The 15,699-nt window shown below is 36.6% G+C and overlaps 1 protein-coding gene across 2 annotated transcripts in view; it reads left to right on the top strand.

Moving 5' to 3' along the window:
- LOC105537394 (chromosome unknown open reading frame, human C11orf88) overlaps positions 1-15,699 on the top strand; it is a 25,500-nt gene that overhangs the window by 8,381 nt on the left and 1,420 nt on the right. The window contains exons 4-6 of one of the 2 annotated variants that reach the window (XM_011976963.1): positions 1,796-1,876; positions 13,769-13,828; positions 14,426-14,478. In XM_011976963.1, coding sequence (XP_011832353.1) covers positions 1,796-1,876; positions 13,769-13,828; positions 14,426-14,478 — 194 coding nt within the window. The remainder of the gene's footprint in view (positions 1-1,795; positions 1,877-13,768; positions 13,829-14,425; positions 14,479-15,699) is intronic. The other variant, XM_011976964.1, reaches the window with a different exon arrangement.

Raw genomic sequence — 15,699 nt, forward strand, 5'->3', positions numbered from 1 at the left:
GCTGAGGTTGAACAAGGTGATGCTTTGCCTTTGTGTTTCACTCTCATAACTCCAAACAAGAGTCTTTTTGTTATTTCATGCTAAGCGTTTTTTGTTTGTTTGTTTGTTTGGGTTTTTTTGCTCTTTTTTGGTGATTTGCTGTTTAAAATGGCCTTGAAGTACTGATGTTCCTAAGTGCAAGAAGGTTGTGACGTGCCTTCTGCATAAAATATGTGCATTAGATAAGCTTTGTTCAGGCATGAGTTACAGTGCTATTATCATGAGTTTAATATTGATAAATCAACAGTATATTTTAAGGTGTCTTTAAACAGAAACACACATAAAACAAGGTTATATATTGTTCCATTGATGAAACATTATGACCAGCGGCTGGCAGGAACCTAGGAGGAATGGTTTAGTATTCACTGATTCAGTGTTTGTGGTGACATTCTAGAACATAACTATGACAAACAATGAGAATCAACTGTACTCCTAAAACTGGTTGAATCGCAGTTTAATATACCAAGACTTTCACTATCTGCCTCCTGCCATACCTCCCCAGCCTCATCTACCCACCATCCCCCTTAAGTACAATTCATATTATAGCCATTTTGAACCACTTATAGTTCCAAGAACCCACCAAGGAGTTCTGTGACGTTAAACCTACAGTTTCTTCTGCCTGAAATGCCTTTCTCCCATTTCTTCCCATTTAGCTAATACCTACAATTAGCTGTTTACAGTTCAATAGTCATAGTCAAGCCTTTTCTCACCCTCACATATCTCCAAGTCTGATATAAATGCCTCTTTCTTTAATTCTGTAGGACCCCAGGCATCCCCCTGTCATCATCCTTGAAATATAGTACTGTGGTGTCATTGATCTGTTTCTCCTGTAGCTTCCAAAGTTCCTTAAGGTGAAGGACCATGGGTTTTTTGACATTATAGTCACAGAGCCTAACAAATAGGTGTTATTTGACCCACCAAATAAATGTTATGAATGAATAAATGGATTATCTAACTTGTCTGCACCAAATTCTGCATGATAGCCCAGTTCCTCGAGCTACGTGTCATATGAAGTATTCATTTAATAGGAAAACTTGCAAGAATATATTAACCAAGACCCAGAGGCCTCACAGACTCATAGGTGCTGAACAGACATGCAGTCAGTTGAGCAAAAGGATGTGGGAGCAACAGACAAGAATGGAAGTACATTGTGCTCTGTAGGTCACAGAAGAAAGTCACAGTAGATGAGCAGAGCATTGCATGTTCTCCAAAGGAAGTGATTCCAGAAAAATTTGATAGAAGTTTAAAAACATCATGCCAAGGTTTAACAGCATGTAAGAGAAACCCTGCCATGGGCATTGGAATGTAGGGTCAGGAGTGGAAAATAGAGCAGAACCCCTGTCCCAGAGAATCTGGAATGCTAGACAAGAAATTGAGACGAGGAATTGGACACAGGGGACAAGATAATATTCCATATACTGGAACTTTGGTACCAAAGAGATGCTTGGCCAGAAAAGGAAGGAAAGAAAGCAGCATACTGGAAGCATATACCCTTCTCCCAACTCCAATCACATTGCTTTGTGTTTGTGTCATTCCTTACTGCCATATGCAGAAAACCCAGAAAGTTTAGAACCATCAATACAGGAGACAAATTGACCTAACTATGATTATTTTGACTTTCTTGGCCAAGTCAAAAAAATATTCAAAAATCTATTTACAAACAGTTGATTTTATTGTTGATATAAGCTTTGACGAATAGCTTTTTAAAGAAAATGTGCATATTTTCTTTTTCTTTTTTCTTTTTTTTATTTTTTAGACAAGGTCTCACTCTGTCACCCAGAATGAAGTGCAGTGGCATGATCATGGCTCACTGCAGCCTCAACTTTCTTGGGTTCAAGTGATTCTCCCACCTCAGCCTCAGCCTCCAAAGTTTTTGGGACTACAGGTGCACCCCACCACATCCAGCTACATTTTTTGTATTTTTTGTAGAGGGAGGGTTTTGCCATGTTGCCCAGGCTGGTCTTGAACTCTTGAGCTCAAGCAATTTGCCCACCTCGGCCTCCCAAAATGCTGACATTACAGGCGTGAGCCACCACACATAACAGGAAAATGTGCATATTTTCATTGTAACAGTAATTTAGCAATTTGTTTAAAAAAAAACCCTAAAAGTTATTTAGGATAAACTTTGAAACTTTTATTATAAAGGACACATTTTTGGAGCACTGAATAACTAAAAATAGAAAAAAGATAGTTCTTAATTATGGTTACGTTTTATATATTATCTTTGCATTCTCTGGAGTTTCTGGTCATAAATGCTGCCAATAGATAAAATAGCTGGTAGTATAAGTGTAGACATTAGTCTGTATGTGTGAAGTTGGATTGGACATTGTTTAGGTTTTACTCCAGACATGTAGGCACCCTGCACTGAAATCATGGAGCCGAGTTGAACTTTACAGAATGTTGGCCAGAAGCAACTGAAAACTCTGTAGGCTTCAAAAGAAATCTAGGCAAGTTAGAGGTCAACACTGAAAAGGCAATGTCAAGTTCAAGCAAGAAGGGCCAAGCAAAGCCACAAACAGTAAAATGAATCATGGGCCCAAAGGATGGGAGAATTTTACTTGGAAGAATTGTGCAAGATTCATTCAACAAATATTTATTGAGCACTTCTATGTGCCTGGCACTGTGCTAGGCACTGGAGTACAATGATGAACAACAACAAAACATGTTTTAACCCATTTCCCATTTAGAAAATAAAAGTGCAGCTCGCTGCCAGCACACTGTTCTCGGGGCAAATGGGAAATGGGTCAAAGATACGAACTCTGCCCTTATATGAAATTTGGAGTCTAATCAGGGAGAGAAATATTTCTGAAAGAATTACAGCGATGTTAGGATAATTTAATAGGGTGGTATTGATCCAATCAAGGGAATCAGGGAGGATTTCTACAAAGATTAACCAGACTAAGATTTAAAGGAAGAACAGGCATTAACTAGGTCAGAAAGACAGGGTGGAGGGAACATTGGAAGAGCATTCCAGACAGCGAAAACAGCACGTGCAAAGCCCCTGTGCTGGGAACAGGCACCGCGCATGTCAAAAGCTGAATGGCTAATGCGGTAATGTGGGAGGAAGGTTAGGCTCCAGTAAGAACAGTAAGAAGACACTGAAGGGTTTAAATTGGGGAATGAGAATATCACATTTGCTTGAGAAAGATCAGCAGATTGTAATATGGAGAATGTATTGAAAGTGGCCAGAGCAGAAGTGGAAAAACGACTGGTGGCCATCACAAAACTTCAGTCGGGAGGTGATGCAATGTGATTTAGGATCATGCAGGTAGATGAGAAAGACCAGATAGATTGAAGGGATAGTTAGGAAGTAAAATAACTAGTAATTAGGGTTATATACTAGATATGGAAGGTGAGGTACAGCAAAGTATCAAAGATAACTCAGTTTTCTAGCGGCTTGTATAACAGGATGGGTAGTGTCATTCTCTGAAACAAGAAACATTAGATGAAGATCAGGTTTGGGGGTTTGTAGGGGAGGGACTACAAGTTTAGTTTAGACTTATCTAGTTTGAGATGCCTTTGAGAAAAGCAAGTGAACTGTCAGGCCTGTGAATATATGGGTTAGAAACTCAAAGAAGAAGTACGAGCCAGAGAAGAAGTTTGAGGTGATCTGTGTGGGGAATCCCTAACCTCTCCTTCTTAAGTCCTTATGGGCAGAATAGGAAAGACATATCTGAAAGATGAGGTCAGTATCATTCACCCACTCATCATGTCTGTATAACCAGCAACAATGAAAATCTTCAAGACTCAGTAGTCTTTGCCAAGGAAGAGCTTTGATAATTATTGCAAACTGAATCATCAATAACATATAATTCAATCATATAGAGTTATCCTCAATATATGTATACTTTGTTGAATTTTAAAATGCAGTGTTCGTTTTATGCTCATATTTTCTCAATATTAAAATACAAATCTCACTTATTACTTTTTTAAGATAAGTACCTTTTAAAGCAATATTAAAGCAGTTTTTAAAATCACTTATACTGCTCTGCATGCATTTTGTCTGTGCATAAATGTTTTAAAATCTACATTCTTCAGGCAATTATTATCGGTAAAATATATGTAACAGAACTAAGAAAATATATGTAACAGAACCAAGAAAATACACATTTTTTTCTCACAACAGATAAATTCATACTTGATTGAAATCTGCATTTAAGAAAAATTGTATCGACTCCCTCTTATGTAATGACTAATTTTTTTCTCATTTTAGTAAGTTGTTATTTTTCAAATGAAAAGTATATATGTCAGACCTAGGAACTGAGCCAAGATCAAGCAATTTCCAGGAGGTATAGAAAGGTGCTTAGATCTGCATCTTTTTCCTGCAAGTCAGCATTCTTCCTTTCTCTGATTAATAACCCTCTAACATCTTCCATCCACTCCCATAGATTACTATAGTTAGGTCTATCTTTTAAAATCAGATTATACTGGAGAAAGCCTTCTCACTGATTATTCAGCCTGTCTTTTAAAGCATATAGTAGATAATTTGAGGTCCAACAGTTCTGTATCTTATTATTAGAGTAGATATAAATTTCCTATATGGTAGTTGTAGAATCAACATAGCAGATCTCAGTTAATAAGCACAGGGAATGGTAGTAAATTCATAGAGTCAATTCGTAGTTGAAGCATTCTGTTATCAAAATCAGCAAGCCAAGGTGCATACTGCTTTTTGAAACCATGCCCAAATGTGAGACTTTTTAAAACAATAAATGGATAAAAACCTTACGCCAATCATAATTCTCACCTTCCTCATGATTACATTTGTAACATAAAAATGAAATGGAACCCACTGAGGAGTCAGATTCTTTCTGAATATGAACTGAAATTCCCTAGTACACCTATAGACAGTTAACTCTCAACCGCTGGGATAGAATTAAAAATTAAGGCTAGGTATGGTGGCTTATGCCTGTAATCCCAGCACTTCAGGAGGCTGACCAAAGTGGGAGAATGGCTTGAGCCCAGGAGTTCAAGACCAGCCTAGGCAACATAGGGAGACCTCATCTCTACCCCCCGCCAAAAAATTCATTTTTTAATTAACTAGGTGTGGTGGCATGTGCCTGTGGTCCCAGCTACTCGGGAGGCTGAGGTGGGAGGATTGCTTGAGCCCAGGAGGCAGGAGGTGGAGGTAGCAGTGAGCCCTGATCATGCCACTGCACTTCCACCTGAGTGGCAGAGCAAGACCTTGTCTCAAAAAAAAAAAAAAAAAATTAAATTCTGGAGCCTCAAGGAAATAAAAATCAGATAATGTTCTCAATTTCTGTCAAACCATAGAACCTCGGCTCTGCCTAGGTAATATTCTGAATTTGGAATGTAATTCCCATTTTACAATTAATTTATAATTTAAAATCCTTGCATAAATATTTCATTTACACTACGATCTTAGAAAGCTCCTCGGTTTATAAATACCACTATAATTCAACTATCTTTACCCTTTAGCCACATTTTGCAAAGAGCCACATGATACCTTTAACTAAGTAAATTAACTGTGATCAAGGCTGAGCTCAAGCTGGATTAGCTCCACCTGCTGTATTCTAATAAGCAAGCATTTTCTATGAGAATAAGAATGTTTCTGTGAGAGCAGAGAATATATTTTTCTTCTTCACCATGGTTAATAACTCATTTTTAGAGTAAAGACTGAATGAAGAAACCATTCTGTCACTGTGTGTGTGTGTGTGTGTGTGTGTGTTTGAAGTCTGTGTGTTTGAAGTGTGGCAAAAGAAGCACAGGAAATGACGTCCAACAGAACTGGAAATGAGTTTGAATCCTTGGCTCTGCCAGTTACTAGTTAGTTAAGTGACCCTGATAAAAGTTGTTCATTTTTACATGGTTGAGTTTCTTCTACCTGTAAAGAGGTAATAATAGTAATGCCCACCTCACTGTGCTATAAAGATTAAATTAGGTAACCTATAAGGAACTCACACAACGCCCAACATCTAGTAGTTACTCAGTGAAAATTTGTTTTTATCTTCTCTGCTTCCCCTTCTTCCTTTTTTTTCAATCCTTTTTTTCAATTCAAATCATGATTGAAAAATAAAATTTTAGCAGGTTCAAAATAAGCATTAGTATTAAATGGAAATGCTTTGACTAAAAGGGTAACTCTCAAAGGATGATGACTAGATTACTAAAGGCATGATCACTCAAGTATCCACATCCTGATTAAAAGACACAAGATTGGCTTGCTCATAGTGTTAAAATGAGACTCATATTATTTTCCCTTAATCATATATATATATATATTTTTAGATGGAGTCTCGCTCTGTTGCCCAGGCTGGAGTGCAGTGGCACGATCTTGGCTCACTGTAACCTCTGCCTCCCAGGTTCAAGCGATTCTCCTGCCTCAGCCTCCTGAGTAGCTAGGACTGCAGGTGTGCACCACCATGCCCAGTTAATTTTGTATTTTTAGTACAGACGGGGTTTCACCATGTTGGCCAGGATGGTCTCGATCACCTGACCTTGTGATCCACCCACCTCAGCCTCCCAAAGTGCTGGGATTACAGGCATGAGCCACCGTGCCCGGCCCCCTTAATCATATCTTTAGTTATTGCCTGCAAAAAGAAAAATTACCACTGAAGTTATATTTTGAAATTTCAAACACAAAGCAGAAATGTGTGGGCAAAGTTAATTAACCCTTTGTAGGTAAATAAAAAGTAATTAAATTTATCATGATGCCTCCCTCAACAAGTGTAGATTAAAAGGTGAACGTCATAATGATCCTGAAAGTCTAGAAGTGGTCTCAAATATAACCCCATCGGAAATCAACTGGGAAAGGAATTTTCAACCATTTACTTGCTTTACAACACTTGTCAGAAACCTATGAAAAGGCTAAATTACTGAAGCTGAGGCACTATTGGAAGTGATGAGTAATACAGTGACTATACTCAAGTTAACCCTAGATGAACCCAATTGATTAGTCAATGGTAATCGAAATTAGTTGAGGTGATAGAGATGGTCCTACTCTGCATAGGCCTATAGGTTTTTTGCCTGTTTCCTTTTTGTGTTTGGTAGATAAAATGGCCTATTTGTTATTTCTTAATTCTTTTGGTAAGTTTATTTTCTCTAGGAAATTTTTCATTTCATCTGTATGTTCAAATTTACTGGTGCAAAAGACTCATAGTGTTTTTAACACCTTTTTCATCTCTGCTGTAGCTCTAGTTATTACCTCTTTTCATTTCTAATCATTTGTATCTTTTTTCATAAGTAATTATGCCAAAGTATTATCTATTTTAATAGTCTTTTCAAAAAAACCAACATTTAGCTTGATTGTCCTCTATCTTTTTTTTTTGTCTAGTTATCCATAGTTGATTTTTATTACTTCTTCCTTCAACTTTGGGTTAGTTCTTTTCCTTCTAACTTCCTTCTCTTTTCACTTTGTTTCTTAACTTTCCACTTTCTTTCCTAATATACAAATTTAAAACTATAAATATACCTCAATGTTCTATTTAGCTACATCTCATAAGCTATATAGTATTTTCATTATTATTCCATTTTAAGTATTTTACATTTCTATTCAGATTTCTAATTTGTCCTATTAATTATTTAGAAGTATGCTTTTTAATTTTCAGTGTATGAGGTCTTTTTAACGGTTTTTATTTCTAACTTAATTATATTGAGGTAAAAAACAAAGTGCCTATCTTCCACTAAATCAAGTTCAAATAGAGATATCTTTATGTCAAGGTTCTCAATATCCCATTAACCCGTCCTACCCTTCATCTCTCCAGTCCTCAAAGCACACACCTTGGCCGGGCGCGGTGGCTCAAGCCTGTAATCCCAGCACTTTGGGAGGCCGAGACGGGCGGATCACAAGGTCAGGAGATCGAGACCACCCTGGCTAACATGGTGAAACCCCGTCTCTACTAAAAAATACAAAAAACTAGCCGGGCGAGGTGGCGGGCGCCTGTAGTCCCAGTTACTCCGGAGGCTGAGGCAGGAGAATGGCGTAAACCCGGGAGGCGGAGCTTGCAGTGAGCTGAGTTCCGGCCACTGCACTCCAGCCTGGGGGACAGAGACTCCGTCTCAAAAAAAAAAAAAAAAAAGCACACACCTTGATTCAGTCAAGCAAGGCTTATCACCATGATCTTCATTTATTTTTAAGTGGACTGCTATCTTCTTTTCATCCCTGTGTATAGTTTTTTAAACAATTTCAATTGTTTTTTTTTTTTTTTTAGATTCAGGGCATACACATGCAGACTTGTTACATGGGAATACTGTGCGATGTGGGTATGAATGATCCTGTCACCCAGGTAGTGTGCATAGTACCCAATAGGTAGCTTTTCAGCCCTTGTGCCCCTTCCTTCCTAACCCCTCTAGTAGTCCTCAGCATTTATTGCTCCCATCTTTATGTCCATGTGCATCCAATGCTTAGCTCCCACTTATAAGTGAGAACATGTGGCATTTGGTTTTCTCTTCCTGCTTTATTTCATTTAGGATCATGGCCTCCAGTTGCATCCATGTTGTTGCAATGGACATGCTTTTGATTCTTTTTATGGTTGTATAGTATTCCATAGTGTATATGTACCACATTTCCATTATCCAGTCCACTGTTGATGAGGACCTAGCTTGATTCCATGCCTTTGTGCATAATGTTTGTTATAATCATTTTAACCTAGCCCACAGCTTCTTTTTAAGTCCATAGATCATTTATTTTGGAGCTTCTTTAAGGTCTTCTGAAATTTTTACATGTTTAAAATATCAAAACTTACATTAATATTTTAGATTTAGCAGTTGGATTTATGTAAACATCATTTCCTTTGTGTATTTTTTCACATTTTCTGATGTCTATACCATGTACATATATTGCACTTATAGTCAATGGAAAGAATTTTAAATGTTTTTAAATTCTCATTTGAGTTAAAACATTTCCCTCAGTATTTCTTAGTCTATCTTCTTAATGTTTTTTTCTCTCCAACTATCTGCTCCTCTCCCTACATAATATTTTTGAGAACCAACTGCATGCACTAAATGTATTTTGTGTGCATTGCGTCTTACGCACATTCTTATTTAATCCTGAGAATAATTCTGTTGAAAGCACTATGATTGCCTCCATTTTACAGATGAGGAAGCTGAAGCTGGAACGTGACTTTTTCAAGGTCACACATCTAAACTATAGTATAAGGGTTTGAACTCAGGTCCATCTGACAGTGGAGCCAAGGGGTTTAACTACTATCTCATACTGATTTCAAGAGTTCTTTGATTCTTTATGTGTTGAGATGATTGCCAAGTATCTAAGCAAAGAACTGATCCTGGAATCAATTCAATACTCTTGTAAGACATTTTTTATATTATATTCAGTAATTCAGCTTTCATACTATGGTAATCAAGAGAAAATTTCTTCTGGCTATGTAGACAGAAAATCAGAGAAAAACACTGCCTCTTTTTTTTTTTGAGACGGAGTCTCACTCTGTCACCCATGCTGGAGTGCAGTGGCACAATCTTGGCTCACTGCACCCTCTGCCTCCCAGGTTCAAGCAATTCTTCTGCCTCCGCCTCCCGAGTAGCTGGGACTACAGGCAAGCACCATGAAGCCCAGCTAATTTTTGTATTTTTAGTAGAGACAGGGTTTCACCATATTGGCCAGGAATGGTCTCGAACTCCTGATCTCATGATCCTCTTGCCTCAGCCTCCCAAAGTGCTGAGATTACAGGTGTGAGCCACCACACCTGGCCCCTCGTGTTATTTTTGATGAATGTTTCCATCTAAAAATTTCAATCATAGTCCAAGAAAGAAATGCAGTTTGCATGTGGGAACCAGGTCTTGAGAAGAAAGGGCCTTTCTTCTAAAGTCTAGTGTTTATTAAGAGCTTTTTTTATCATTGAATATTAACTGAAAAGAAAGTTAGTAACACACCAGAAAATTCGTGGTCAGAAGAATTTGCACTGCATATTTAATAACAAATCATACCTTAAACATCTCTCCTTGTTTCTCCTTTCCTCCCTCAAACTGTATTCACCAACTGAACCATAGGTCACAGGTTGGATCATAAGAATTCCTTCATGCCTGTACACAAAAAGCAGACAATCTATCCTCTTTCTTCTTACTCTTTTCAAGATTTTAAAAGCACTGAAAGAAAAATTTTCTAATAATAATAGTGTTATAATAGCTACCATTTATTAAATGTTCACCATATGTCATGCATTTCATTAAGCAATTTTTATTTCCAATTTTCACAACAACCTTCCTCATAGATTAGAAATCCACAACTGGGATTGTGGATTCTTTGGTTTACCCAAGATTACAAAGCTCTAACTTAAAGCTCAGTGATTACTGCATAGTTGTGGTGGGGAAAGGAGGACCAGGCGGGAGAGTTAAGCTAGAACTTGCCATTCAACACACAGCGGAACTAGGATTCAAACCAAATGTATTTGACTCCACTAATACATATTGCCACTCAAGTCATTTGGCTCTGAAAAGTCAAAAGGAGAGAACCAGACAATTTAACTCTTGAGGTGGCACTAAAATTCATTAACCATCTATGAGACATTAAATGTATATGTTATATCACATCCTAATTTTCTGGAATCAATTTTATTTCACAATTTATTTTTTCAGGAATACTGTATATATAAATCATAAATAAAATATATAAATATAAGTTAATATTCAATGGTCAAAGATGTTCTATGGTCAAAGATGTTATAAATATAAATTCTGAAACCCTTGTATTAACAATTAATTAAACAATTATAAAGTCTTATAAATATAAAATTCCATTAACAAACCCAAGCAAAACACTATAATTAGAAATGAAAATTTTTTGTCAATATGAAATTAAGAAGTAAGTTATGCTTCCTTACTAATAATATAAGTTATAAGGATCTTCTCTTACCACTGAATTGTATTTAGCTTTCCTGGCAGAGATTTCCTGGAATATTCCACAATGTTTTTGCTTAGATAACATAATTGTTTACACTAGTTTTGTTATTTATTTCCAGGAAACATGTCCAGGAAGCAGAAATCAGATCATTTTTGAAATATTTGTTTCTGGTGTATTATGTGATATGTGATATTTAAGTAATCAAAGTCATTTATAATAAAAAAGAACTTGAAGTCAAGGAAAAAAATGAATGAATATATTTGTTATTCTACTATTATTTTTGAATCTTGTAACTAAATGTTTGTCTTTTTATATTAGAAGCACATGACAATATAACTGGTCCATGATTTCCCAATAGTGACACAGAAAATAATCATATAATTTTGTTCATAGGGGATTTTTTAAAACTAAATCTACCCACTGTTTAATTTCACTTTCCAAAACTTTTTGTGTTTTGCTTAGGCCAGTAATTGTGGATTACACAGTACAATGATTGCATTCATATATCATGACTCAATCAATTCAACAAAAATTCATTGAGTATCACATACAAAGCACTGCTAAGCTCTAAGGAAGGATAAAGAGATGAGTAAGATTCTGAAAGAGACATGATAGCAACTAAGAGATAAAGTAGAAGATCAATACCATAATAAAGGTATAAAGTGCTACGTAATCACAGTATGAGAGCAATTAATACTGATTGAATACATGTGTAATGGAAAAGTTGGAAAAGAAGCTAACATTGAATACCTCCATTGAAAATATCCCAGGTCTTTACGGACATTATTTTATTCAATCTATGCAAGTTGACAGATACTGTGAAACAGTTTTCAAATGTACTCTGAATATTTTTCTTTCAGTAACTGTGATATATGTTGCTTAAAACTCAAGTAAAATGTAGAAATCCTATCTCAAAATACATAAAATTAAAACTTTGTAGGCTTATAAAAGGCAAGCTTCATACCACTTAAACAGAATGATGCAAAGCCAAAGCACCCAGTTCACCAGCCCAGATACTGATTACAGCTGCCCGGCGAGGGCCCCTGCTCTGTATGTCTTGAAGGATCATGCCTGAGGTTTCTAGCTTCTTTGGCAGATGAGCCATCAGGACTGGGGAACTGACCTGAAGAAGTATTTAGCCACCCAGCAGCTTCTGGGGCTTTGCACACGCTGTTTCCTCTGCCTTAAAAGCTTTCTTCCCCATCTTGTCTCCATCATTATCTGACGACTACCACTTTCAGGTCTAAAGCATAGACATCACCTCCTCTGGGACATCTTCTGAGTCCCCACCTCTACTCTTAATTAAGTGTCCTTGATCTTCAGTTCATTCATTGTACCCTATATTAACCCCAGATAACACACTTGAAACTATTTACTTGTCTTCTGCTACATAAGTCTGCAGTCACCTTGCAGGCAGAAACTGTGTTATGTTCAGCCACTAACACATAATGTTACCTCATAGGCGCTTACTACGGGTTGAAATATGCCCCCCACACGCAAAAATTACACTGATGTTCTAACCAGCAGTACCTCAGAATGTGACCTTTTGGGTCTTTGCAGATGAAATTAGTAAGATGAGGCCATAGTGGAGTAGGTTGTGCGCCTAATCCAGTCTGACTGGAGTCCTCATAAGACGATTGCCACGTGAAGACGGAGACACAGACAGAATGCCATGTGACAACAAAGGCTAAGATTGGAGTTATGCAAGCCAAGGAATGCCACAGCTTGCCAGCAAACCACCAGAAACTAGAAAGAAGCAAAGAAACCCTATAGGTTTCAGAGGGAGCACAACCCTACCAATACCTTGATTTCGAACTTCTAGTTTCCCGAACTGTGAGACAATAAATATTGTTTTAAGCCATGCAGTGTGTGGTACTTTGTTACAGCAGCCTTGGGAAAGTACTCAATAAATTTAGGTAGATGACAGGATCTGCACCTGGCTATGACAAATCTACGTCTATTCTCACTTCTTATTTCTTTCTTGCAACTTGATCTAAACAGAATTTCTTTGATTTTATCTGGCCATTTGAAGTTATAAGTTTTATTTGTTTGATGTTAGATTATCAGGCTTTTCTTTTGTTCTCATATACACCAGAGGTGATTTTCTGCCTGGGTATCTCCAAAACTTAATATAGATGAATTCTATGGAAAAAATGGAACCTATATTTGCCTATTTTTATAGTTTATATATTGATAAATCTTCATGCCTGCACTAAGTTAGTTTTTTGCACTTAGGTAAACTCACCTGAGAATGGGCAGGTCTCAATATCTAAGCTAGAAACAGGAGAAATGATAGAATAAAGCTTTGTTGCCCTATGCAAGCAGCATGCTGTTTGAGCTTGCTAATGCTGCTTCTTGCCACCATTAGTGGCAATTTAGTGTGATGGTCAATCGCTTGAACTTTGTTTCTAAATGGAGCTAGGATCAAATCTGGTTCTGCCACTTATTAGCTTGGGTAAGTTATTTAACCTTACTAAGCTTCACTTTCCTCACCTATACAATGGAGTAATAGTACTGTCAAACTTCTGAGTTGTTATAAGAAAATAATGACATAATGTCTATAAAGCTGTTATCATAGCTCATGTGGAAAGGTCTTAATAAATATTCGTTATTTTTAAAAAGTTAGTTATTATTAGGCGGGAAGAAACCCTCCATTTAGGGTCAATTATGTAAAGCAGCATTTTATTATTTTACAATAAAATTTTACAGCATTTTAATATTTTACAAAAGCATTTTGTAAAGCAGCATTGTCTTGAATAAAAACAGGATTTTGGCACTAACAAAAACATATAAATATATCTTGGGAAAAATATTTTAAAATTCTGCCAATACAAGATGAAAATGGAAGAATTCTACCTTCCATAGGCATAAGTCTTCATTATTGAGTCAAGATACCCACTTTTTTCTTTCTTTAAACAGGCTAAAACAAGAGAAGAGATTCTCCAACTCTTAAGAAAACAAAGAGAAGAAAGGATCTCGGTGAGACCAATAATGAGGCATTTGGATAATCTATCTCAAGGGATGAATTGTGGCAAATTTGCAGAGGTTTTATAGATTGAACCCTTAAATCTAGCTAGCTATAGTCCAGAGCCATCGATATACCAGAGTGGGGCAAGGTACAGACATCAGATAATTTGGCAATCGTTGATAAATCAAAACTGTCTCCAGAGTTTGCAGCCCTCCCGGCATAAGAAATGAGGTATTATTGTCAGTGGAGTTTATTGTTCACATATTGTAAAGCTGTAAGATATTAACATGGGCTATTTTGGTGCTAATATTTGTTTACAATGATTGAGCTTGCCTAGATCATACAAAAATAAATGTTAAATGAAGAGACACAAACCTAGTAAAAATAGTAATAGCATCTTGTAAACTTGTGGATGTACAAAACACACACTCCTAAATAAACCCCAAACTCTCTAATGTGCAACATTTCTGACCCCACCGTTTCCAGATTTAAGAAGCTAGTCTATAAACTCTGATGATTTTACCTGAGCTTTTTTTCAAGTGAGTGAATTGCAGTCAGTGCAAGAAGTAAAATTTTACCTTTTTGATTTTTGTTTTGTTTTGTTTCAGAAAGAACTGATTTCCCTTCCTTATAAACCAAAAGCCAAAGAACACGAAGCAAAGTAAGTTGACTTCTGTCAAAAAATATTCTCTCACCTTTTAACTTACTGTGTAGGGAAGCGCTTCTTTTTTCTTACTTTGCCACTTACCCTTAAATTTTCTAGAAACCCACCCCCGTATATTACAGATTTCTTGCCTTGAAAAAACTTTCTTCTCTGCATAGCTATTAAAGCCTGTGTACGAACTTGTCAGTCTGTGGAATATACAAGCATAAGTTAGTGCAAAACGGAAAGCAGCTCAGCCTTGAAGCTCTGTGCACATTCTCTGTCCTTCCCTTACCATCCTGGGCTATATAGCCACCAACCGTCATGCCCTCCTGACTCCACTATCCCCTATCCACACCTGGCCTACTTCTTTAGTGAATCAGCAGGTGTTTGTAGTTCACCAGCTCTGAGTGGGCTAAGGTTGCTAAAACTAAGTTCATGTAGCAAACTCTCAATGATGAGGGAGTAGCCTTATCTCTGGAATAATGTTAGAGCAGGACTAGGACAGTTTAAGTCTAGAAGAGTTTAAAGGAAATAAGCAAGCAATAGTTAATCACTAACGCACCCCTAATAAGAAATCTCTCCATTTTTGTATTATGACTAAAAACCAATGTGGCTAACTCAACATTAATTTGACAAATATTCATTTTCATACTACATTCAGGGAGAAACAGTTAGAAAGTTATAGAATTTTGATATTTCTCTCATTGGTATTGAGGCTGTCTTTAATGTTATCGAAGTAATACCCTTAAAGAAGAAAGTATATGTCCACACTAATTTTTTAAACTTCCGGAAAAAAAATAAAAAGATCATTTCATCACCTAGCTATATTATCTACACAATGCTCAGCAACCTAATTTCTCACTTTTTAGCCAGACGATTTGACTCAGCTTCTACAGATGAAGCAAAACTAGCCCAATCAAGAGTGACTTAACGATACCAATAGTGGAAGAAGACTGCTACTTAAATAGCATCAATAGATATGTCTGGGTGCCTTAGATTTCTGCATGTATTTTTACAGAACGTTCCTGTTACTACCCATGTTGACCCATCTAATAATAAAACATTTCACAGCTTGGGCAGATAATTCTGTTAATAATTTAAATAATTACTTAATTCCTTTTGTAAATTAACTTTGTCCTGCATCCTGAAACTTTGAATTTCATTCTATTCTGCTGTGATATCTTCTTACTATAAACTTCTTCTAGTTACTCTTTTTTTTTTTTTTTTTTTTTGAGA

This window comes from Mandrillus leucophaeus, unplaced genomic scaffold, assembly GCF_000951045.1.
Source record: "Mandrillus leucophaeus isolate KB7577 unplaced genomic scaffold, Mleu.le_1.0 Scaffold172, whole genome shotgun sequence".
Taxonomy (NCBI): Eukaryota; Metazoa; Chordata; class Mammalia; order Primates; family Cercopithecidae; genus Mandrillus; species Mandrillus leucophaeus.